This window comes from Arvicanthis niloticus, chromosome 19 (genome assembly GCF_011762505.2).
Source record: "Arvicanthis niloticus isolate mArvNil1 chromosome 19, mArvNil1.pat.X, whole genome shotgun sequence".
Classification (NCBI taxonomy): domain Eukaryota; kingdom Metazoa; phylum Chordata; class Mammalia; order Rodentia; family Muridae; genus Arvicanthis; species Arvicanthis niloticus.
In genome coordinates this window covers 49,705,307-49,730,193 of record NC_047676.1, presented here as the reverse complement: position 1 = coordinate 49,730,193, position 24,887 = coordinate 49,705,307, and the positions used below count along the sequence as shown (strand labels likewise).

General features: G+C 37.0%; 1 protein-coding gene across 7 annotated transcripts in view; it reads right to left on the bottom strand.

Annotated features, from left to right (window-relative positions):
• Erbin (erbb2 interacting protein) overlaps positions 1–24,887 on the bottom strand; it is a 96,421-nt gene that overhangs the window by 55,238 nt on the left and 16,296 nt on the right. For all 7 annotated transcript variants that reach the window (XM_034523635.3, XM_076916248.1, XM_076916245.1 and 4 more), the window contains 3 exons: positions 16,647–16,694; positions 11,093–11,290; positions 9,083–9,200 (listed from right to left, as the gene is read on the bottom strand). In XM_034523635.3, coding sequence (XP_034379526.1) covers positions 9,083–9,200; positions 11,093–11,281 — 307 coding nt within the window. In that variant the 5' untranslated portion in view covers positions 11,282–11,290; positions 16,647–16,694. Of the gene's footprint in view, positions 1–9,082; positions 9,201–11,092; positions 11,291–16,646; positions 16,695–24,887 lie in introns of those variants that run through there.

Sequence of the window (24,887 nt, the reverse complement as noted above, 5' to 3'; positions counted from 1 at the left end):
GCTTAGAAGACATGTCTTAACACCCTTGTGCAACCTTTTTGGCCCATAGTTTTGCCTGATCAGATTACTCTATCTAAGGCGCTTCAGAAACCACCCTGGGATCTCACATATCAAAAAGGAGGGGAGAATGGGAAGATGGTTCATTTGCCACATAAGCACAAAGACCCGAGTTCAGATCTCCCAAATCAACAGTAAAACAAACAAACAACAACCCTGTGTGCACACCTGTAATCGTCTGCTGGGAGCAGGAGTTAAGAAGACCCCGGAGGGTTTGTTGGCTCGCCAGGCTAGCCACATCAGTTCAGTTGGAGAGGTGTCTCAAAAAATAACAGACAGCCAAGTGTGCTGACACACACCTTTATTCCCAGAACTCAGGAGGCAGAGGCAGGCAAATTTCTAGACTAGACTGGACTACATAATAAGGTCCAGGGAAGCCAAGGCTACAGAAAAGACCCTGTCTTAGTAAAATAAGATGAAAAGACAATGAAGATATCTATATATGTGACCTCCACATAAACATGCACATGAACATATATACACAAATTCTCAATAAAATAAGGGTGGGGGAAGGTCCCTCCGCAACCTTTTGAAGTAAAACTTCAGAAGTCACTGACTTGGGCATATTCCATCCTTTCTGAGTACTTCTCTTTCTATTAATCAGTGTGCTTGAATCTAGGTTTAACCACCCTGCCCCCAGGGTTTCTCCATAAGTCGATGGCCTGAAACTCAAGAGATCTGAATGCCTCTGCCTTCCAAGTGCTGGGATTAAAGGCACGCACCACAATCACCAGGCTACCAATCTCTTCTTAATAAACTCTAACTTTTCTCTTCATACTAGGTTGTTCTGAATGAAATTCCCTCGTGGGACACACTGAAGAGCCAAGGCTTTACATGAGTAAAGGTCTTGTATAGCATTCCCAGCTGCTAAAGGGATGCCCCACTGCCAATGACATACTAAGGCAGCTCATTTTGCTCTTATAAGTGTAAAATAACTGCAATTTTGTCACAACTTACTTCTCTTATAGTTTCAACCATCAACAGATTGTTGGTCATAGTAAAACTAGCCAGGCATTCAGAAAGGAGAAATTAGTGTTCTGCTAAACTACTTCACAGGACATCATTATGAGACTAGGCCACTCTTTAACCATGACACAGCAAGACAGAAACACATCTGCAATCAATTCCAAACACAGACAAAGCACGACTGCAGTCTAAACTAAGAAGTATCAAGCATCCCATACTTCAGTGAAGACATGATTATTGTATCTTAACCAATGATAGCTTTATCCTTATTGTAGTCTGTCCTACAGTAAAGTTAAAGCAAAGTTTAAGATATCCAATCACAGCATTACTCCTGGTAGCCTTTCACTGTGGAAATGCTCTTTTCCTTAAGCCCTATCTAAAATTACCAAGTAAACTGAAATCTAAAGCCCAGATCCTGTAAGTCTTAACATACTATGAGATTCAATTAAATTGTCATGTATAGGGTTTTGCTCTCCAAATTTTTTAATTCTGTGAGTCTCCTTTGTAGTTTGAACGTGTCCTGTACAAACTGACAATCCTCATACTTGCAGGGCGAGCATGTTCTCTAACTAAGCCATCTCCCCAACCACACTCCCAAGGACTTTACTCATAAACCACACTACTTGGCCAACTGCAACACAGAAAAAAAACACAACTATGTAAAAGACCAACAATTTTGACATAAATGTCCAAAATCTTTTGGTTTTTAAATAAATAAATAAATAAATAAATAAATAAATAAATAAATATGACTTGCTTAAGTTATTAATAATAAAGTACCAGCAATGTTTTCTGAATCCTTTCAAATAGGGAATAAGAGCTAAAGAACTCAAATGGTACCTGGTATGTTAAGATATACTTCAAATATTAAATTTAACTGATATAAAGTTAAAAGAACACTATATCTTACATATAAAAGTTTAGAACTTCTTATCCAAGATTTAGTGTGCTAAAACAGAAAAAAACTTCTCAGAATATAAAATATATCTATATCTATCTTGGTAGTCAATAAACCCTAAATAAAATTTTAGTACCTTTAAGATTTAATAAAGACCGTAGTTACTTAACATAATAATGTGGTGGTTGGTGTTTATCAATTTACACAAACTAGAGTCTCATCTGGGAAGAGGCAAACTCACAATTAAGAACTGCCTCCACCAGACTGGCCTACTGGAATGTCTGTGGGTGTCTTCTTAATTAATGATTGGCCTGATAAGGCCAAACCAACTGTGGGCAGTGCCACCGTTGCGCAGGTAGTCCTGGATGTAGTGAAAGGAAGGCTGAGCCAGTCAGCTAGCAGTCATCCTCCACAGCCTCTGCTTCAGCGCCTGTCTCCACATTCCTGCATTGGTCTTTGATAATGGGTTATACCTGCAAATTCCCTTTTGGTCACAGTGATTATCAAAGTAATAGAAAGCAAACTAGAATACATAGTAATCTTTCATTTATACAAAATATCATGTAATCAAAAGTCCAACTAACAAAATTCAAATTTCTCACAACCAGCCACACTGGTTTACCCCAAAATACATGTTATTGTCTCTTTAATAAAATGGACTTATAAATAACCCTAAGCAACACATTATGGTTAAATATTTATTACAGGCTTATCAAAAAATCACCTTAGCTCCTGTATATAAAATTTGTAATTACATCAGTTACAATGATGAGCATAAGGAATCAGAATGACTAGAATTTATTAAGTTCTAACATTTTCACAGTCTCATCTCTTCCTCAACTTTATTCACCAACAATAAACAGTAGCTTCATTCATGCATCAGTTAAAGATGAAAAGGAGAGGGCTTGGAACAGAGCCAGACACCTGTGACCCTAGCCTCAAGAGGAAGATGTAGGACTTGCCACATGCTTGAAGTCCTTAGATGGAATGCCCAACAGTGGGGAGAGGAAACTTGTAACTTGTAGAGTCCACCTCCAGTGGAAAGACAGGGCATCAAGTAGAGGGATGAGGTTGCCATCCCACAGTTAAAAACTCTGACCCAGAACTGTTCCTGTCTAAAAGAACTGCAGGGACAAAAATGAAGAAGAGACTGCGGGAAAGGAGATCCAGTGACCAGCCCAAATGGGAATCCAGTTCAAGGGGAGGCTCCAGGGCCTGAACTTTTACTGATGCTATGGTGTGCTAACAGACAGGAGCCTAGCATGGCTGTCCTCTGAGGGGCCCAACAAGCAGCTGATTGAGACAAACACAGATACTTACACCTAACCAATGGACTGAAGTCGGGCACCACTGTGGTTGAATTAAGGAAAGGCTGGAAGAAGCTGAGGAGAAGGGCAACCTCATTGGAAGACAAGCAGTTTCAACTAACCTGGACCCATGAGATTTTTCAAACACTGAGCCACTAAGCAGGCAGCATACATTAGCTGATATGAGGCCCCCGGACACATATACAGCAGAGGACTGCCTAAGTCTGGCCTCAGTGAGAGAAAACACACCTAAACCTTAAGAGACATGAGGCCCCAGGAAGTAGAGAGGTCTGGTGGGATTGAAGGTGGCGGGGGTTGGGGGGAGGTTCCTCTTGGAGAAGGAAGTGGGCACTGGGGAGGTAGAGGAGTAGAGGGAAGGGGAGGAGAAATGGAATGAGGACCTGTAGGAGGGTGGACAGGGAGGGAGATAACACCTGGACTGTAAAAAAAAATTAAATAATAATAACAATTTAAAAAAAGAAAAAAAAGGAAATAATTTTTAAAAACCCACATTAAAAAAAAAAAAAAGATAGAAGATAAAAGTTTGGGCCATAAAGTTAAATGATTCCATAGCAAAAAGTAAATAGCACTCCACTCTGGGTATAGGTGTGGGTGTGTGTCCACTGTGGATGTGGTTATATGTGTGTATCCACTCTGGGTGTGGGTATGATTGTGTGTCCATTATGAGTGTGGGTGTGTGTCCACTGTGGATGTGGTTATATGTGTGTATCCACTCTGGGTGTGGGTATGGTTGTGTGTCCACTGTGGGTGTGGTTGTATCCACTCTGTGTGTAGTTGTGTGTCCACTCTGGGTATAGGCATGGGTGTTGTGTTTCCTTTGTTTTATTTAGACAAATTCTCCCTCTGGGACCACTAGGTTTGTTAGCCAGTGAGCACCAGCAACCCACCTGTCTGTACCTCCCCAGTGTTGAGACTTATACCACAGTACCAGGCTTTTTTTTTTAAAAAAACAAAGGTACTGGGGATGGAACTCAGGTCTGTATGCTTGTGCAGCAAGCACTTTACTGACTGATCTATTCCTCAACACAGACAAAATATTTTCTTTACAGCTTATGATGGTTTAAATGAGAATGGCTCCCTGGGGTAAATCATGTGTTTGAATGTCTGGTCCCCAGTTAGTAGAAGGATTCGAAGATAAGGTCTTCTTGGAGGAGATATGTCACTGGGATGGGCTCTGAGGTTTTAAAAGCTCATTGAAGGTCCAGTGTTGCTCTATCTGCCTGCTGTCTGAGAACCAGGATGTAAAGCTCTCAGCTACTATTAAAGAGTCCTGACCACTTCCATACCTCCAAGTTCCCTACCATGGTCACACCTCCAGTTAAATACTTTCGTTTATAAGGTGCCTTGGTCATGGTGTCTCCTCAAAGTACAAGAGTAACTAAGATACAGCTTAAATTTACTGGCTATACTGCAGAACATTTAACCACTAGAAACTTCACTTCAACCTAAGGTGAATGAATAAATCAAAGCCTTAAAATAGATTTATTACTGAAAACAATGTAATAACAATCACTTTTGCTATGTTACAACCTAAATGTTTTATATGGGCTATTCATATGGACTACATGTAGAATGATTTATATAGCTTGCACTTAGTAAATAAATGAATATTTACATAAAGTAAAAAATGTTTTTACTTTAAAGTTGTTTTTTTCTTTTTGTGTGTGTAGGTAAACACTCAGTTACTGACTTGCCAGAGTTAACTGTTATATGTGAATACAAGATAAATGACGATTCTAATTCATCCATTATAAAGAATGTCTACATCTACATACTCATATCAGAACAAAAGTGATCTTGGAACTAGGGCAATGAAATATAATTACTATGTACTACCTGTGGGCACTGCTGTACTAATTTGGTGGAACATGTTTCTAAAGATTTTTTCCCAAGTGTTGAAAAGAAATACTTTAAAACTATTTCTTATTTAGTGCTTATTGAATGTTGTATTTTGGGTTGGGCAAAGTTATCCTCATGTGATTCATTTTTTTTTGTAATTGTAAAATATAAGCTCATTTAAAAATTTTAAGAGCTCACTTTTTCTTCTCCCCCATCTCTCTGAAAGGTTTAGAAATTTAAAATAACTGCCTTCTGTGATAGGTACAGAAAGCCAAACAAAATTTCCTTATCTGTTAATAATTCATTATTCAGGAATCTATGCCTCAGTAGAATGTGGAAGGAAAAATCTTTCAAATGCAATAACAATTAACATCTTTTTGTAACCTCAAAAAAAAAGTCACACAAATTATAGATAGAAGTTCTATTTTTCAACATAATAAAGACCCAATATAAATTCACAACAGCATATTCAACAATGAATAGTTCAAAGTGTTCTTCTTGTAATCAATAACAAAACAAAGATCCCTACTGTCACTATGTCTGTCTATTCAGCATAGTATAGTCATGCATCACAAGATGTTTCAGTCAACTATCAACCACACAAGCGATAGTAACCAATTACCAAGGTGTTGAGAAATCCCTGCTCTCAAGTGCTGCAGTAGCTGTCAGTGTCTGAGTATAACATGTTACTCCTGTATATGTGGTGATACTGCTGTAAACTAACCTGTGCTGCCAGTCAGAGAAAACTCTAGCCTGACAATTACAAACAGCATATAATGTCAAATCAATGTTACTAGTTTATATATTTGTTGTGTTATATACTGCTACTTTCTGTAATAATTTTAAAGAAAGCTTATTTGATTTGGGCCTTAAATATTTCCACAGAAGTATGTATTAAAAGTTTTATTGATAGCCTCTATGGTTGTTAGTAGAACCTTTAGATAGGTAGGGCCTGATGAAGAAAAGCCAGGTTGTTAGGGCACAGTTGAAAGAAATATTGTAACACCAGTCTTCCTTTCTCTGTTTGCTTGCTAGCTGCCAAGGGATGTTGGGATGCAGAACACATGTTCCTGCTGCACAGTGCCACCACTGTTCGAGAATGAGGCAAGAAACCATACACATATATCCCAAACTGTAGAAATGCATCAGTATAAATCTTTGATCCTTACGACAGCATTTTCTCAGGTATCTTGTGACTGCAGTGAAAAACTTAGCACAGAACTTCCTCCTACTTAGTAAGAAAACACTTACTGTGTTATAATCCAAGCAGCATTCCCATGCACTCCACATTTACCACTGCTTGATTACATCAACCACCATGGCAGATAACCTTAAGGGTGCAGTAGTGGCACTTATACCTCGGTGATATGAACTCTCTCACTGGACCTGCTCAACAAGGTAAGGAAAGCCAGCCAACTACTCAGGGCTAGTTAAGTCATGGATCATGAAGGTGTAGACCTGCCACTTTAATAAACCAGCATGATCTCTAACTACACTCTAAATATTTATCTCTATGCCTACAGGTAAGTACAGTCCTCACTCCTCATCAAAAAAAGCTTCTCTTTGCAAGCGACCATTACAGAAAAACCACAACTGATGAAAATGTAGAGAAAAGGTGATCATGTGGTGCCTGGTCCCAATGTATACACCTACAACACAACTCCTGCACGAAAAGTTCAGGGAGCATGGCAGAAGAGGGACCCGATGGCTGTGAGAGCCAGAGGACGAACAGTTACCTAACAGAGAGATTCTGACTCCTAGACATGGAAAAGAAGCTACATCCATAAAGTCTCAATGTGCCTGCCCAGACAAGACTTGAACACCACCATCACCAAGAAACATGCTAACACGAAATTGAGAAGAAAAAAAAAAAAAAACAAAAAAACAAAAAACATGAGACCTCAACCTTAGACAAAGAACTACAGGGGTTGGGTATGATGGCACAGGCGTTTGATCCCAGCACTTGGGAGACAAAGGAATGTGGAGCTCTGTGAGTTTGAGGCCAATCTGTCTACACAGTCAATGCCAGGAGAGCCAGGACTATATAAAGAGACCCTGCCACAACCCCCTAAAACACACACACACACACACACACACACACACACACACACACAAATACGCATGCACGCACGCATGCATAGTACAAATAATTTAAAAATATGGAGAGTAGGAAAAATAGTATTCCCAAGGAAGAGCACCCAACTTGATTGCGTAATACTAAATGGTCAGCTCCGAAGTTATATATTTATATTTATGTAAGAACCATTAAGAAAAAGAGACCATGAAGAAAAGAGAGGGGAGGGGTATATGGGTGGGCCTGGAGGGAGAAAATGATATAATTATAATTTCAAAAAATAAAAAATTATTTTAAAAAGACCACATTCTATAATGCTCATTACAACAAAATTACCTGTGATGTACTTCTCAGAGAAAGTTGTAAGTAAATATATGGCCATTAAGATACTTATAATAGCTGTACTAAATCCTAACTAGAACAATCAGGCAACAAAAAGAAATGAAAAGTATCCATATTAAAATGGAACATATAGACATGTTTTTATGCTAAAAAAAAATCTATCAATTTTTTTCTTTTAAAGCAATCCCATTTGAGATAACTAACAACAAAACTAAGTACACTGAAAACAACAAAGCTCTGCTGAAACAAACTAGAATTATAAATAAACAGAAAGACCGAAACCCCAGATTTCCAGATTAGAAGGAGCAGAACTGTTAAAACGTCCTAACCATCTAGTCCTGTTGATCCAATGTACTAACAAAATTCTAATGACATTTTTCACAAAAATAGAAGAAAATAATCCTAACAGAAAATCACAAAAGCCTCTGAAGCAACAGCAATCTTGACTAAAAAGAACAGAGCTATGGACCTCACATCATTTAGCTTCAAAATCTACTTGAAAGCTTTACTAATGAAAGAATCTGGTGCTGGTCTAACCAACAAATGCCAATGGAACAGAACAGAGGCCAGAAACAAATCCACATATGCACAGTCTGATTTCAACCAAGTACCAAGAACACATCACAAGGAGAGGAGGGTCTCTTCGATGGGACTGGAGAAAGCAGATATTCCTGTAGAGATCAAAGGATTCAAAGCATGAGACCAGATAACTGGAAACCTACTTATTAAGAAGGAGAGGAAGCCCAGACAATGATTTTCTAAAAATATATACCAAAAAGATAGACAACAAATACAAAAATAAACCAGTTATATAAAACCAGAAAGCTGTGCACAAACAAACAAGCAATGGATAATGTTAATAGTTATCTGAGTGGGAGACATGTTTGCAAGCCGTGGACTTCCGAGGGTAAGAGAAGAAACGTCTGTACTCCTGTACTCACTGCAGTACTGTCTGCAATAGCTAAGATGTGGAGTTATCCTAAGCTTCCATGAATAAATAAGTCAATAAAGGAAACACAGTAAATATGTACAATGAAATACTCTTCATCTTAAAAATGGAGACCTAGTGATTTATAATAGGATGGAAGAACCTAAAGAACATCATGTTACGTAAAATAAATCATGAATAAGAGAATAAAGACCCCATGATCTGCAACACTGAGTATTAAAAGGTAAGCTAACAGAAGCAGAAGGTAAAACAGTAGTTAGCAGAAGCCAGGCAGGTGAGGGAAGCAGGACAATTAAGACGATGATCCGGATATAAACTTTCAGTTGGGAGAAGTAAATCTGAGAGGCCCAATGCCCAATGTGAACCGTAATAATATATTTAAAATCTACTCATTTTCCAGCTGTTTTGAAGAATCATAAACTTTATGTTTATAAATAAATTCTAAGCTGAGGATATGATGCTCAATTTGATTGTATTATTAAACTTTTGAAATGGGAAGATGCTTTTATATTAATGTAGAATAGATTCTATATGACACTAATATATTACAATCTGACTTTTAAACATTTGGAAAACCGAAATCCTGCCAAAGAAATATGTCTCCAAGGACAAGAATTTCGAGGACTTACCATTTTTACTGACATCCAACTCCCTGAGATTAATAAGATTCGCAATGGAGGCTGGTAATGTTGTTAGATCATTGTCTGGCAAACTTAGTTTATGTAGAGACTGACAATTAAAAAGTTGCTAGGGAAAAAAAGAGGAAAAAGGTTCCTAATTATCTTTCACATTTTTCTGGTTATTTCACAAACTAATTTTTAATCCAATAAATTTGTCCATATTAAATATATGTGACTATGTTCTCAGCTGAAGCTGTCAAAGGGTAAGTGGCTATTATATATTGTAAGCTCTGGAGCTTGTCTTTCAATTAAGAAAGCCACACTGAAGAGCATCCCTTGAAAAATGTGTAATTGTTAGGTCTGAATTAGGTACATGTTAGGTTATTTGCACTGTTATAGTCAGCATCTTTCTTGTACAGGCTTCCAGACTGAGACCCTACTATGACTAACCTACATTTTTCATATTCTGTCAGAGCTAGTAATAAAAGATAACACATAATAACGATGAACAGTACATTACAAGTACACTATAATCACATCATAGGTATGATTCACAATCCTGTTAACTGGAGACTTTTAGTATTTTTCCACAGCTGTTCTAGACTCTAGCTGTTCTCCACAACATTATCAAGAATAAACCGAGCATAGTGGCTCAAGCCTGTAATCCGAAGATCTGGGAAGCTGAGGCAGGAGGATTGCAATGAAGTTTGAAGTTTGTCTAGATCACAAAGTGAGATCCTGTCTCAATAAAGTTTTTAGAAATTTCATTACCTAGGGCAGCAGTGTCTTTCAAATGCTTTTGAATACTGTCATTCAGAATGTTTACAAACATATAAATATTGAAAACAACTATTTCATGAAATAAGGTCTATATGCAACAAGCTCTATTATCTGTTACATTACAGTTAGAGTTGCTGGTTAAATACAAAATACCCAATTAAATGTGAATTTCAGATAAACATTTTTTTAGTTTATCTATCCTCATACTATTTCTTTTTCATCAGAAAGTCTAAGTATCCTCTAATTTTGTTTCCTAAATCTCATAGTACAAATTACAATTTATTTTTCAGAATTCTGATAATACATATTAAATTGTTTGTTGGTGACTGTGGTCAGTTGGTTTTAAAACCAAGGTCTCATTATACATATGATCCAGACGATGACAGAACTCACTGTGTAAGATAGACTGGCCTTGAACTAGAGATCTTTCTCGCTTAGGTACCACCATGCCAAACTCTAACCTGATTTTTTTTAAGCCATCAATTTCAAATCTCCATTTACAGCTTCAAAGGGCATAGTGGTGTGTACCTTCAATCACAGGCCTTGGAAAGGAAAGGCAGGCAGATCTCTGAGAGTTGAGGACAGTCTAGTCTACAAAGTAAGACCCTGTCTGACATTCAGAGGGTTACAGACTCTAACAAACAATTTAAAACTACTGCAACTTTTTCATACACAGGAAAACAAATACAGATAAAAGAAAAAGAAGAGCTTACTAAAATAACAACAACATCATCAATAAACAAAGTGGCATCTGAGAAAGAACTTCACAGCAGCAATCTTTCCCCTACCAGTTGTTACTAGACTTCAGGAATGCACTCTCTCCAAATCAATTACATACAAAATGGAATAAAGCAGAATCCCATCTCAAAGAAGTTATAGAACCATAAAATCATGATGTGGTAATAGAAATAATAACTAATTTTAACAATGCACATAAATGGCTTATAGAAATTATAATAAGACTTTATAAGTTCACTTTTCTTAGTCTAGTTAAATCTAATGGCTCCAGAAGTCATATATACTGATTATCTATTTTAATTGTTATAAGTAAAAATAAAATTAAGTTATCAATACAAGTACTTAAACAACTTGAACAAAGTTTAAAAATCTACATCATTTTTAACTGTGCTTACAGTAAGACTAAGCCAATAAACCGAAACACATATATACAACAATATAAGAATGTAAACTTCTATGCATAGACATTATCTAATATAATTCTTAACAGTATTAACATACCTTTGGAAGCTCTTCAATCTGATTAGCATCTAAATAGAGCTCTTCTAAAGTTTTTTCAAAGGTGAAAATCTCTTTGGGAACTTGCTCCAAGCTACAATGAGAATAGTCTAGAGTAGTGACCGTCTCCTCTTCCCCTCGTAGACAGCGACAGGGTACCAACCGCACAAACAAACTTCGTTTTGTAGTCATTTTTAAATGCTGCAGCATGTACATAAAAACAAATCAGAATGCATACTATATAACAAACAATTCTTCCAACAAATAACCATCCAAATAGCACAATTCAACATGCCACAAACAGACAATATCTCCCCACCACCATATATACCCAATGGAGCCTAATAATATCAGTATTTTTGTATCTACTGGACTTTGAATTAAACTCAGGCACTCTGGTACTTTACAAAACAATCCAAGAACACAACATAAAACAAAACACTCATGTTTTTAGAAAACCATGCTTTGTGAAGTCTGCTTAGCTGTTAAAAACAATAAAAGATTTCCCGCTAATTTCCAGCTCTAAGAGTTAAGAACTTGATTATGTGCATTTTTGAACAGGAAATGACTGTGTAGACATTTTCAGGTCTTCTTAACCATCCATCAGAGATCAACCACCATTTAACTTTCCTATGATTCTCCTACATGAAAAGTCCCATCTACTCCAAGTATAATTTTGTTTTAATCTAATACTAGTTTACAGTTTTTGAAAAAGCTTGCAGGTTCTAAATTGTTTAAGATTACATGTGCACAAACTCACTTAAAATAGTCTCTCAGTTAACAGGAAGAAAAAGCCAGCTTTGAATTAATAAAAATTCATAAGGCCAATTTTATTAAAAAATTGTGTATAAATTCTAAGTAGGCTAAGATTAAACTAGCAAAGAAATTACCTAAGAAAATGAAAATGATTGCCAATTGGTTAGTAATTCTTTGTGCATGAATACAACTCTTGCCTTAGAATACTTTTAATACTTTTAAAACAATACTTTTAAACATCATTAATCCAGAGTTAAAATCAGTAAGACCTCAGGCACAAAATATAAGAAAGTATCAAAAATTTAGAAAGACAATTACTTTAAATAGAATACTCTAATTACTGAAAAAAAATAATCATTTTTGGACAAAATGCCAATGTTTAAATCAATATTGTTTTTTCCTTGCCTCAGGATACAATGTGGCAAGGCACTACACTAAAGGTTCTACTTCCCACTTCATGATACTTCAATGTGTGACCCTAGACAGGTAAGTGCTCCCCAGTACAAGTTCCTACCCCGACTTTACTCAATCATCAGGAACTATGCTGAAATTCTTTGGATAATGTTTATAAATATTTTCTTTATCTTCATTACAATTTTCTAAAGAATGTCCTATTGTTTCCATAGAGAACCAGTTTCTTAACTAGAAACAATAGTCAGAAATAATGATCTTTAACATAGTGGTTAGAGTTGTTTTTTTAGAACTACACACTCATAAAATAGATTTTTTAAAAAGCATGTAATATACATTTGAACTAGATTCTCAAAACCTAGTATCAATAGGTCTATCTATAGACTAAAGATTTTTTAAAAAATCTAGTAGGTAACGTATCGATGTTGTCATCTGAGGCTGAAGGTATAGCACAATGATAACGTGGCTTGCTTACTGACCATGTATGGCTCGCCTAGTTTAGAATCTCAGCCTATCTTTCCTTCTCTCCTTCCCTCCTTCCCTCCATCCCTCTCTCCCGAATGCATACATGCATGCAAAGTTTCCCTCTAAAATCTTTATCTAGAAAGAAATATATAAAAAAAGAGAGAACAGAATTCTTATTACCAACTTAAATGTTTATAAAAATGGACATTTTACCAACAGGAGTAAACAGTTCACTCAATAAGAAATATAAATGATAAAAAGGGATTAAGCTTACAGTTGTATACTAAAGAGATAAATTTTTCTTATTCTTTTTTTTCTTTTTTTATTGGATAATATATTTACATTTCAGATTTTATCCCTTAATCCCCCATCCCCCACCACCCAGGAACCTCCTATTCCATCCCCCCTCCTCATGCTTCTATGAGGATGTGCCCCCACCTACCCCCACACTCCCACCTCCCCACCCTCAAATTCCCCCCCCCCACTTGGTGTTCATCTTTCATGGGACCAAGAATCTCCTCTCCCATGTATGCCTGACAAGGCCATCCTCCCCTACATATACAGCTGCAGTCATGGGTCCCTCCCTATGTGTTCCCAGGCTGGTGGTTTAGACCTTGGGGAGCTCTGGTTGGTTGGTATTGTTGCTCTCCTCATTGGGCCACAAACCCTTTCTGCTCCTTCAGTCTTCTCTCTAACTTCTCCACTGGGAAATCCTTGATCAGATCAGGGGTTTTCTGTGAACATCGGCCTCTGAATGTGTCAGCATCTGGCAGACCTCTAAGGAGACAGCTATATCAGGTTCTTGTCAGCATGCACTTCCTACCATCCATATCAGTGTCTAGCTTAGGTGACTGTACATGGGATGGATACCCAGGTGGAATGGTCTCCAGATGGCCCCTCCTTCAGTTTCTGTCCCACACTTTGTTTCCATATTTGCTCCCTTGAGTATTTTTGTTACTCCTTCCCAGTAGGACTGAAGCATCCACACTTGGTCTTTCTTCTTCATGAGCTTCATATGGTCTGTGTTTTGAGTCTTGGCTATTCCAAGCTTTTGGGCTAACATCCGCTTATCAGTGAGTAAATACCATGTGTGTTCTTTTGTGATTGGGTTAACTCATTCAGGATGATAATTTCTAGTTCCATCCACTTACCTAAGAATTTCTCAAATTCATTATTTTTACTAGCTGAGTAGTACTCCATTGTGTAAATGTACAATATTTTTTGTATCCATTCCTCTGTTGAAGGACATCTGGTTTCTTTCCAGCTTCTGGCTATTATAAATAAGGCTGCTATGAACATAATGGAGCATATGTCCTTGTTATATGTTGGAGCATCATCTGGGTCTATGCCCAGGAGTGGTATAGCTGGGTCCTCAGGTAATGCTATGTCCAATTTTCTGAGGAACTGCCAGACTGATTTCTAGAGTGGTTGTACCAGCTTGCAATCCCACCAACAATGGAGAAGTGTTCCTCTTTCTCCACATCCTCGCCAGCATCTCCTATAACCTGAGTTTTTGATCTTAGCCATTCTGACTGGTGTGAGGTGGTATCTCAGGGTTGTTTTGATTTGCATTTCCCTGATGACTAAGGATGTTGAGCATTTCTTAAGGTGCTTTTCAGCCATTCGAATTTCCTCAGTTGAGAATTCTTTGTTTAGCTCTGTACTCCATTTTTAATAGGGTTATTTGGTTGTCTGGAGTCTAATTTCTTGAGTTCTTTGTATATATTGGATATTAGCCCCCTATCGGATATAGAATTGGTAAAGATCTTTTCCAAAACTGTTGGTTGCCGTTTTTGTTTTATTGACAATGTCTTTTGCCTTACAGAAGCTTTGCAATTTGATGAGGTCCCATTTGTCAATTCTTGATCTTAGAGCATAAGCCACTGGTGTTCTGTTCAGGAACTTTTCCCCTGTGCCTAAGTATTCGAGGATCTTCCCTACCATCTCTTCTATTAGTTTCAGTGTATTTGGTTTTATGTGGAGGTCCTTTATCCACTTGAACTTGAGCTTTGTACAAGGAGATAAGATTGGATTGATTTGCATCCTTCTACATGCTGACCTCCAGTTGAACCAGCACCATTTGCTGAAAATATTGTCCTTTTTCCACTGGATGGTTTTAGCTCCTTTGTCAAAGATCAAGTGACCATAGGTGTGCGGGTTCATTTCTGGATCTTCAATTCTATTCCACTGATCTTCCTGTCTGTCTCTGTACCAATACCATGCAGTTTTTATCACTATTGCTCTGTAGTACAGTTTGAGGTCAGGAAAGGTGATTCCCCCAGAAGTTCTTTTATTGTTGAGAATGGTTCTCCCTATCCTGGGTTTTTTGTTATTCCAAATGAATTTGAAAATTGCTCTTTCTATCTCTATGAAGAATTGATTTGGAATTTTGATGGGGATTGCATTGAATCTGTAGATTGCTTTTGGCAAGATGGCCATTTTTACTATATTAATCCTGCCGATCCAGGAGCATGGGAGATCTTTCCATCTTCTGAGATCTTCTTCGATTTCTTTCTTCAGAGACTTGAAGTTCTTGTCATACAGATCTTTCACTTGCTTAGTTAGATTCACTCCAAGATATTTTATATTATTTGTGACTATTGTGAAGGATGTCATTTCCCTAATCTCCAAAATAGATATAAAATCTCTCATTTAAATTGATAGTTAGGCCATTTAAAAACCTGCTACCTACTGTCCAGTATGGTAGCCAGTAGACATACATGCTTAATATTACACTTAATATTAAGCATAAATCAAATAATATTTTAAATGTCATTTCTTTATTTCCTACTAGGGCTATCAAAGTGGATCAAACAGTTACATAATATTTCCATCATTATAGAAAGTTCAATTGCATAGAATTACTTCAGTGATTCAAACTACAATTCTCATATACCATACATTAACAAGCATGTCTGAACAAATAATTTGTCAGTGTATATGGCTTTTTTAAACATGCATTTCTCAGAACCCATTCCAGATTTAGAAATATAATGAACAAATGGCATGGGATATTATTACCTAATATATGTAAACTGAAAGACACTGTATTTTGGATACGATGTAGACAACTTGAGGTATAGGGTAATTTATAAAGTAATTGTTAAGTTGGAAGTATTTGTCTTCACAGAGCAAATGAATATAAAATTATAACAGGACAATTAAGCTAGAAAAGGAGTATTAAATATGCGTTTTGTTCTATGAAGCAACACAGTGTGCACACTCAGAAGAAAACTTTTATAGATGAAGGCTACAAAAAGAGTAATTCAAATGTCAGATTAAAGTCAGATTTTTTTTTTATTGTTTGTTTGTTTGAGGCAAGGTCTCATGCTGCCCTAGGGTGGCAGCCTCAGAAGCTAGGACTACAGGCCTGAGTCATCATTCCAGAGTCAACCTCAAATTAAACTGAGTAGGCACAGAGACAATACAAAAATAGACCTCAATGCTACATAGGTCTGCAGATACAACAGTATGGAACGAAAGCTGCTAACTGATTTAAAAGAAGAACTCAAGGAACCTTAATCCTTGAGAGGAGGGAACATGTGTACTACAAAGAGAAATTTAAAGAGTAAAATTACCTAAAGCAAGGTCTTTCCAAACTTAATTCAAAACAGTCAAATTGATGGACTGCTAATTAAAATTTTAGGAAAAACTACTATATAAGCCAGAGGTGACACCAGAGTTAAGAATCTTCTCATCATAATAGAAGAAAAATGGTCAACCCAGAAAAGGAACATAATAAACTGACAACTTCCTAACAAAAATTAAATCTAGCCAAGCACAGCAGTACATGCCTTTTATCCCAGCACTTAGGAGGTAGAATCAGGCCAATTTCTTTGAGGCCAGCTTGGTCTACATAGTGAGTTTCAGGCAAGCAAAAGTATGGATAAGTGAAATAAACAAAAAAGATATTAAATCTACTTACCACTGAGTTGAATTTATCTCCCTGATGTTTCTTAATTGAGCCAACATTCTATGAAAAGAAAAAAAAAACAGTAAAAATATATCTTCATAATATCTCTCCTAATTCCTAATTTACAACACAAGTGTTTACTGTCTTCATTTATTCTTCCTGTTGTTTTTAAATTTTATTTTAATTTATTAATTTTTAAAAAATTTTATGTGTGTATGCATGACTGTAGAGGGCCACAGGTTTCAGATCCCAGGAGCTGGATTATAGTCCGTTGTGAGCCACCCAATGTGGGCACTGGGAAATGAACTCACATCCTCTAAAACAGCACTAAGAACTCTGCCACTGAGCCATTTCTGTAGTCCCCCATTATTGTTAATCCAGCTTCAATCACATTTTCCTGTCACTTCCCTTAGCTAAGCACACATCCCAGATCTGTCATTACCCCGGCACGCCTGTCTCCTTCACTTGATGATGCTCTATACATCACCCTCTCAACTTGTAACACACCTCCTCTACACATGTAAACCTACCCCAGTAATTGCTCAATTTAGCCAGAACAAAGAATTTTTAAAGTTTTTACCATATATAATAAAATTATAAATGTTTGGAGACAGATATGTTTAATCTAACTTAAAGATTATACAGTGTATCCATATCAAAAGCCTGTATTATTCCATTAACATGTACATTTGTACATTTTAAGGTACCAGTCAAAAGAAATTTAATTGAAAAATTTCCAAACTAAACAGATACAATGCTAAGTATGATAAGCAAATGCATTCTTTGTTTGGGTTCCAACTTGTCCCCCAAAATTGGCTGAAGGCAGAACATGTTTAAAGATAGGTGTTTTGAGAAATTAGCTGGAAGAGCAAGAAGACCAATACAGGGATAGAGCAAACCCCAATAATAGGAAGGATATCTCATCAAAGTCTGCTCTGTGATGTAACAGGAGTTTGTTCCCCTCAAAGCTGCTAAGAAGAACACAGAAGGCTACTCCAAAGCTCTACCTACAAGATGAATGAGGAGCTTTTATCTACTACTGTTCCTGGTGGGAGACAGGAGCAGAGCTGCACTGAGTCTTCCTCACTACCACCTCCTTGCTTTCTATCTAGACAGCCTCCCACAGCTAAGACATCATCGAGGGCAAAAAAGGGACGACTGTTTGAGACTGTAAGCCCAGCTTCAGGTGAGCCTCAATTCTCATAGTTCTAATTACTATGACAGAGGCTAAAAATCAAAGGTGAGCTAAGAGAATAGAATGCAGTCCACAAGCCATGCCAACTACACTAAAGTGAGTCATTTACTAAACTACAACTTGTCTATCTACCAAATAGTTCCATTTAATAAAGGGACTTAAACAATTAGAGAGAAAGTATTGGGAACAGACTTAGATGTTCAGGAGATAGAGGCAGGAAGAACCCGGCTCAAGAGCTGCCTGAGCTACAAAACAAGTGAGGTCAGGATGTAAATTAACAGCACTGTCTAAAATTTAAAAAAAAAAAAAAAAAAAATTTTTTTTTCTTAAAGATCCAAGGACACAGCTTAGAGTACTTGCCTAGACCGTGTGAAGCCCTACATTCAATGGTTAGTGCTGTTGGAAAGAAAAAAGGAAGGAGAAGGGGGAATGAAAGAGGAGAGGGGAAAGAATAAAAGTAATGAATGGCTGTGGTTTGGATAGAATATAAACATTAAGACTAGAAGTGGGGATTTTGAAGAGTCCACAAAGTAAAAGCACTTGCTCCAAGAGCATGAGGCCGGGAGTTTCGGCTCCAGTGTCCATGTTAAAAGCTGGATGGCCGTGCACACCCTAGCCCTAGTGCTGTGGGAGATGGAAACAGGAGGAGCACTGAGGCTTGCTGGCCACCACCTCCATCCAAGCTCAGTTGAAGACCTGTCTCAAGGGACTAAATAAGGCAGAGAATAGAATGATAGTAAGAGAGAAAACACACCTTCCTCTGGTCTCATGAACAACCCTCCTTCCCCATCCACCCACACAAGGACACACACCATGCTCACAAAAATAGAGAAGGACAGAGAGAAGGGCTAGGAATGTAACTAAGTAGTAGAACGCTTACTCCAGCACTTTTGAGTGCTACACAAATACTTTTAAAGGTGTGTGTACAAGAAGTGATAGCATGTACCTTTATGAATTTGTAATCCCAGGGAGGCCAAAGCAGGAAAATTTTGAGTTTGAGCCAGCCTGGGATTCCTTCAAAAGGTAGACAATTTCTCAGAAGACTCAACAAACACAAAACACACCAGAAGAAATGAGAATGGGCATTTAACAGTACAGAGAAAAAAAAACAAATTGTTAGATTCAAATAGTGATTTGAAAATATGCATAGCTTTTTATAAAAATGTTATAACATTAAATCTCATTTTCTCATTATTATAAATTCAATATAACTTTAATACTGGTATCTATCAAAGTTAGCATAAATTACTATTTTAACATGCAGACTCAAGAATGCTTCAAAAGAGTCTAAGAATGACAAATTCAAGGCCAATCAGGATTATTCAAGGAGACTTTGTATTAAAAACAAACAAACAAAAAAAAACAACAACAACAAAAAACAAACAAACAAAAAAAAAAACTTCAGAAAATTCTAAACTACAGCCTGGCCTAGAACATATCCCAGATTTCAAGAGGCACAACCAAAAATATCATTTGAGTTCAGATGTTAAAAGCCACCCTGAGCAACACAGAAGACCCTGTATTTGTCATTATTTGGCTTTTGTTTTAAATATTACATCATAGGACAACAGTAAAGTCTAACTAAGGAGTGCCAAGATGAATGAAAACACTATTGCCTAGAGATCTCAAAACCAGATAAAAAAGGAAAATGAACTTTCTCCCCAAATATCAAATAACATCTACATAAACAAAAATGAACATTTATTCTTCACAAAAATTTTACTACATTACAAACATAACTATCTCCTCAGTTAAACTAATTTAACCATCAAATATCACCTCCAAGAATAAAACAAATACTAGAGACACTCGATAATTGAAAAGAATATTATTACAAGAAACTTGAAAAGACACCCCACAGAACTGGAGATATACCTTGAAATCATCTATATGATAGTGAGTTTGTATCTATATTATAAAGAACTCTTAAAATTAATTCAACAAATTGAAATCACAAGATGGGCAGAGATAGATCTCTATTAATAAAGCATTTGTTTATCATGAGGCCCTGGGTTTAATCCAACACAACATAAACTGAGCATGGTAGCACATCCCTGTGTCTTAATATGCAGAAGTACAAGTAGGTACTAATTTGATAACAAACTCAAAGTAATCCTTGGCTCTATAAGGATATTGACCAGTAAATAGTTAGAACTCCTGTCTCAAAGACAGACAGACAGACAGACAGAGAGAGAGAGAGAGAGAGAACAGAGACAGAGAGAATTTGAACAGGTTTTTCTCCAAAAGTAAACAAAAAACCAGAGCACATAAAAATGCTAACATATTTAGTCATTAGGAAAAATATAAATCAAAACCCCTAGTAACTCAACAGTATGCCAGTAGAGAAATTATCAAAACAGAAATAAATGTTACAGCTTTTCCCTATTCCAACCACAAGGGTCAGCAGCTTATGTCCACTGGTTGGGTGAAAATACCCTGTCTCTTTTGGAGGCCCCAGGGAATGGAGAGGTCTGATGGGGTTGGGGGTGGGGACATCCTTGTGGAGATGGAGAGTGGGTGGTAGGGAAGAGGTATGGGATTTGGCACATTCAGAGGGTGGACCAGGAGGGAGATAAAAATCTAGAATGAAAAAAAAAAGATTAAATAAAATTTAGAAAGAAAGAAAGAAAGAAAGAAAGAAAGAAAGAAAGAAAGAAAGAAATGTTACAGAGGATTTTTAGGGAAAAGCTGTGGAGATCCTAGAACTCTTGTAGATTACTGATAGAAGTATAAAAATGGTATAGCCAGTTTTCCAGATTCAAAACATTAAACACAGTTATTGCTGGCATGGTTGCATACACCTTTATTCCCACTAAATGGGGCGGGGGGGGGGGGAGAGAAGAGGCAAGTAGATTTCTTCAAGTTTGAGACCAGCCTGATCTACATATTGAGTTCCAGGACAGCCAGGGCTACAGAGAAACCCTGTCTCAAAAAACCAAAAACACAGTTACTATGTAATAATACTAAACAAATATTCTCATAAAAATAAAAAAAATAAAAAAAAAAAAAACTGTAGTGTAACAGGGAGCAAATTAAATTGTTGAAGCAGCCCAAAGACTTATCAATGACCAAAGATAAACCTAATGACATGTACATACAGTGGAGTATCATTCAGCTACTTTTTAAAAAAGGATAACAACGTACTGGTATATGCTATAGCAGGGATAAACCCTGGAAACATTACGCCGTGTTCAAGAAAACATACCAGGCCTCTTTAGAATAGCTTCCTACTTCACAGGGACTTCTCTAAAAACTGTCACCACAAACCCATAGCATGCCTCTATGCAAATACTTAGGCAGAGTATGGCCTGGCAAGAAGAATATATATAGCAAGCAGCCTGCCCAATAGAGCAGTCCTGCTCTCAGTGTTCTCCCATCTGAAGGGTGCTTCCCTATAGCCACTTAACATAACACTGCTGCACACCAAGAAGCTAATCAACCAGCTTCTCTCTTCAAAATATGTTAAACTAAAAGACCGCATCCATGAAACGAGCAGCCCAGAATCAAAAAGCTCTCATTAATGAAAAATGAATTACTAATAACTTTCTAATTATTGGTTCTAATTCCTTTCTGAAACAATTTAGCCCTTGAGTGCCCACAAGACCAATTATATTCTTTATATAATCTCATTTTTCTAGTTTCTATTTCATACAAAGGATCAGTCATATTGACAGTTTTATACCAAAGATCCTGAATTCAAAATTTAGAAAAACATTCAAATACATAAAAAAAATCTAATATAAATATTCTCAGTTGCTTTGTAAACTAAAGGACTTCCATCCACACTAAAGGACTCAACATCATAAATTTTGTACCAGAACCCAGGTAAACCCCAAGTGGGTGTAGTAGCCTACATTTAACTTCAGTGCCCAGAAAGTACAGACAGAAGATCCCTGGAGAAAGCCGGCTATCTAGACAAACCTTACTATAATATAAAGCTCAATGAATAAGGTGGGAAATGATCAAGTTAAAACTAAACATGTCGGGCCTTGGACCTATGTGCACCCACACACACATGAACGTGTGTGCATGCACACATTCCACAAAAACAAGTAAAGAAACTCAGGAAAGGAGCAGGCGGCGCGGCAGTAAGATTGCTTGCTGTGCCACCCTGAGAACCAGAGCTTAGCTTCTACCACCTACTTATCACGTGGGTATTCCCTGATGCCTGTCACTCCAGCTCTGTGGTGCAAAATAAAAACACAACAATTACTGTGGCTTTTTTGGCTTCCATTTTAGCCTAGAAACCATGAGCTCCAAGTTCAGGGAGAGACCCTGTTTCAAAGGAACAGGCAAAGAGTAATAGTGATTTTTTAATCACTATTAAAACAACAAAGGAGACTATCTAAACCAACCCCTGCCTTCTATGTCCATGAAAGGTACACTGTTGGACACATACACCACATGTGTGTTCACAAACATAAAAACAACTGTTTTATGCCATTCTTTATTGAATCATAGTAATTTTAATATTGATCCATCTCAATAACTTATAGTTTTACAGTCTTCTAATTTTCTTAATTTTATGTATTTTCTTCTCCTCTCCCTCACACCAGCACCCCGTGTGTGTGTGGGGGGGGACCAAAAAGAATATATTATGCTACTTTAAAGGTAAATAATGTTTATATAAAACTGTATTTAGTAACAAAACTTTGAAGCAGGTAGATTTTATTTATGATTGATTTGCATTTTGGGCAGAAATTTTTTTAAAAGACAGATTAAACAGTTATGCAGCAGATAAGAAATCTCTTATTATTCAAGTCAAGTAGTAACAATTTTACCAATTCAGTATTACTTCTCTTCTTAAGCTCAGTATGAATTGTTTTTGAAGAAAATTATAGACGTTGATGAAAATTTTTTAAATAGAAATTAAGAGTATAGCTCAGGAGTAAAGCACTTACCTAGAATACATGTGCCCCTAGTTAAATCAGTTAATATAAATTTTTAAAACCAGGGGAAAATAAAATATTAAATCTAAAACTACGATTATGAACCACCTTTATAAAATGCTTACATATAGATGCACCATCATGTTTATACCATATGAAAGCTATGGAAGCTTAAGTAGACTCAAAGGCTGTAAGAGTACTGTTCCCTCTGTCATAGTGCTTAAATATTAGTATTCACTTTAAGTTGCCCACATACAAATTACCTACAATAGAAGCACATCTGTAGTACACAGGTCATCTCTAAACTGTATTTTAGAGTCTAAAGCTTTACAGATGACCATGACATTTTTCCTAGTAGCTTAAATTCATTCTCCCAGTCAGACTCTACAAGCAGTAATTAACTAGGAAAACAGGGTTTATACTCTGATCAAACAAATTTTGTATAAACAAAGACAAGTGAGAAAGTCACTGATTTCTCATTCAAATAGACAATCAGTTGAATTTCTTCCATATCATTTTTATATAGTATATGTTTACAAAATAACTGCTCTTCCATTCACATAACTTTAAAAATAAAAGTGAGATGTCTCAGCATTTCATTAAGGTGTTAGTTTAGATATGTCTAATTTGTAAGCTGTCTTTCTTGGTTTTAAAACTCTTCTCTGGTTGTGGTGATTTGAATATATTTGGCCCAGGGAGTGGCACTATTAGCAGGTGTGGCCTTGTTGGAGTAGGTGTGGCGCTATTGGAGGAAGTGGGTTACTGTGAGGAAGGGTTATGAGACCCTACTCCTAATCACATGGGAGCCAGTCTTCTCCTAGCATCCTTCAGATGAAGATGTAGAACTCTCAGGTCCTCCTGCACCATGCCTGCCTGGACGATGCCATACTCCCACCACCCTGATGATAATGGACTAAACCTCTGAAACTGAGCCAGCCCCAATTAAATGTTGTCCTTATAAGAGTTGCCTTAGTCATGGTGGTCTCTTCACAGTAATGGAAACCCTAACTAAGACACTGGTCAAAGTGCTAGATTATTAGTTTTATGCAACACAATAAAAAAAATTGGCACTCAAAAAGACCTCACCACTGATCTGCATTGCCTCTCCTGATACCAGCAAATTCAAGAGTGCCAAATTGGCTGGTTGCTCTCAATATTGACAAATATCCCTTGGTTCCGTGGTTAAAGAGCACTTGCTGCTCTTAATAGGACCAGATTTCAGTTCCCACCACTGTCATCTGGTTGCTTACAACTCCAGTTCCAAGGAACTGGACACCCTCATCTAGATTCTATATGCATACATCTACACCAGCAGCTCCCAACCTGTGGATAGCACAACCCCTTTGCAGTAGAACAACCCTTTCACAGGGGTCACCTAAGACCACCTGAAAGCATAGATATTACATTACAATTCCTAACAGTAGCAAAATTAGCTATAAAGTAGCAACAAAAGTAATTTTATGGTTGGGGGTCACCACAACATGAGGAACTGTAATAAAGGGTCACAGCATTAGGAAGGTTGAGAACCACTGCTCTACAGAGACCCACAGACACAGACTGCCCCCTCACAATTTTCAAAAGTTTTAAATTACCCTGCCCAGCAAAGATACCTAAAACTCATCTTCACATATTATCTAACTCAAATGGAGAAGTACAATTCCTTACAGAATAAGGAACTGACATAAAAGACCACATCTGACAGTAGTTCTCACAGATAGAATAGCAGATGGATGAGTGATGCCCTGGAATTCAGGAGTCAACCCACATAACTCTCAACTTCCTTTACTCATGAGTCTGGGAAAACACAAATGTGTGAATTTACAATGGCTAGATTGTTTTGCATTTTTCAAAATATTTTAATAGACTTTAGACATCCAGTCAATAATGGAATATCAAGATTTTGTTTTAAAAATGTATCAAGCATTTTTGTCATCAAATCTTTGCACAAACAGTAATTAATGTCTCTTCTAATTGTAGTTTATTTGGCAATATAACAGACCTATATCAATCTACACATGTGACAAGTACATTCATGATGGGACTATATCCAAAGACAAGTTATCTGTAACCAATGATTCTTACTACTGAACTCAAAGTTCCTAATTATGACAGTACATCAGAATCCATGTGCAAGCTATCCCCCTAAACAAGTTACATCAGAATCTCTGG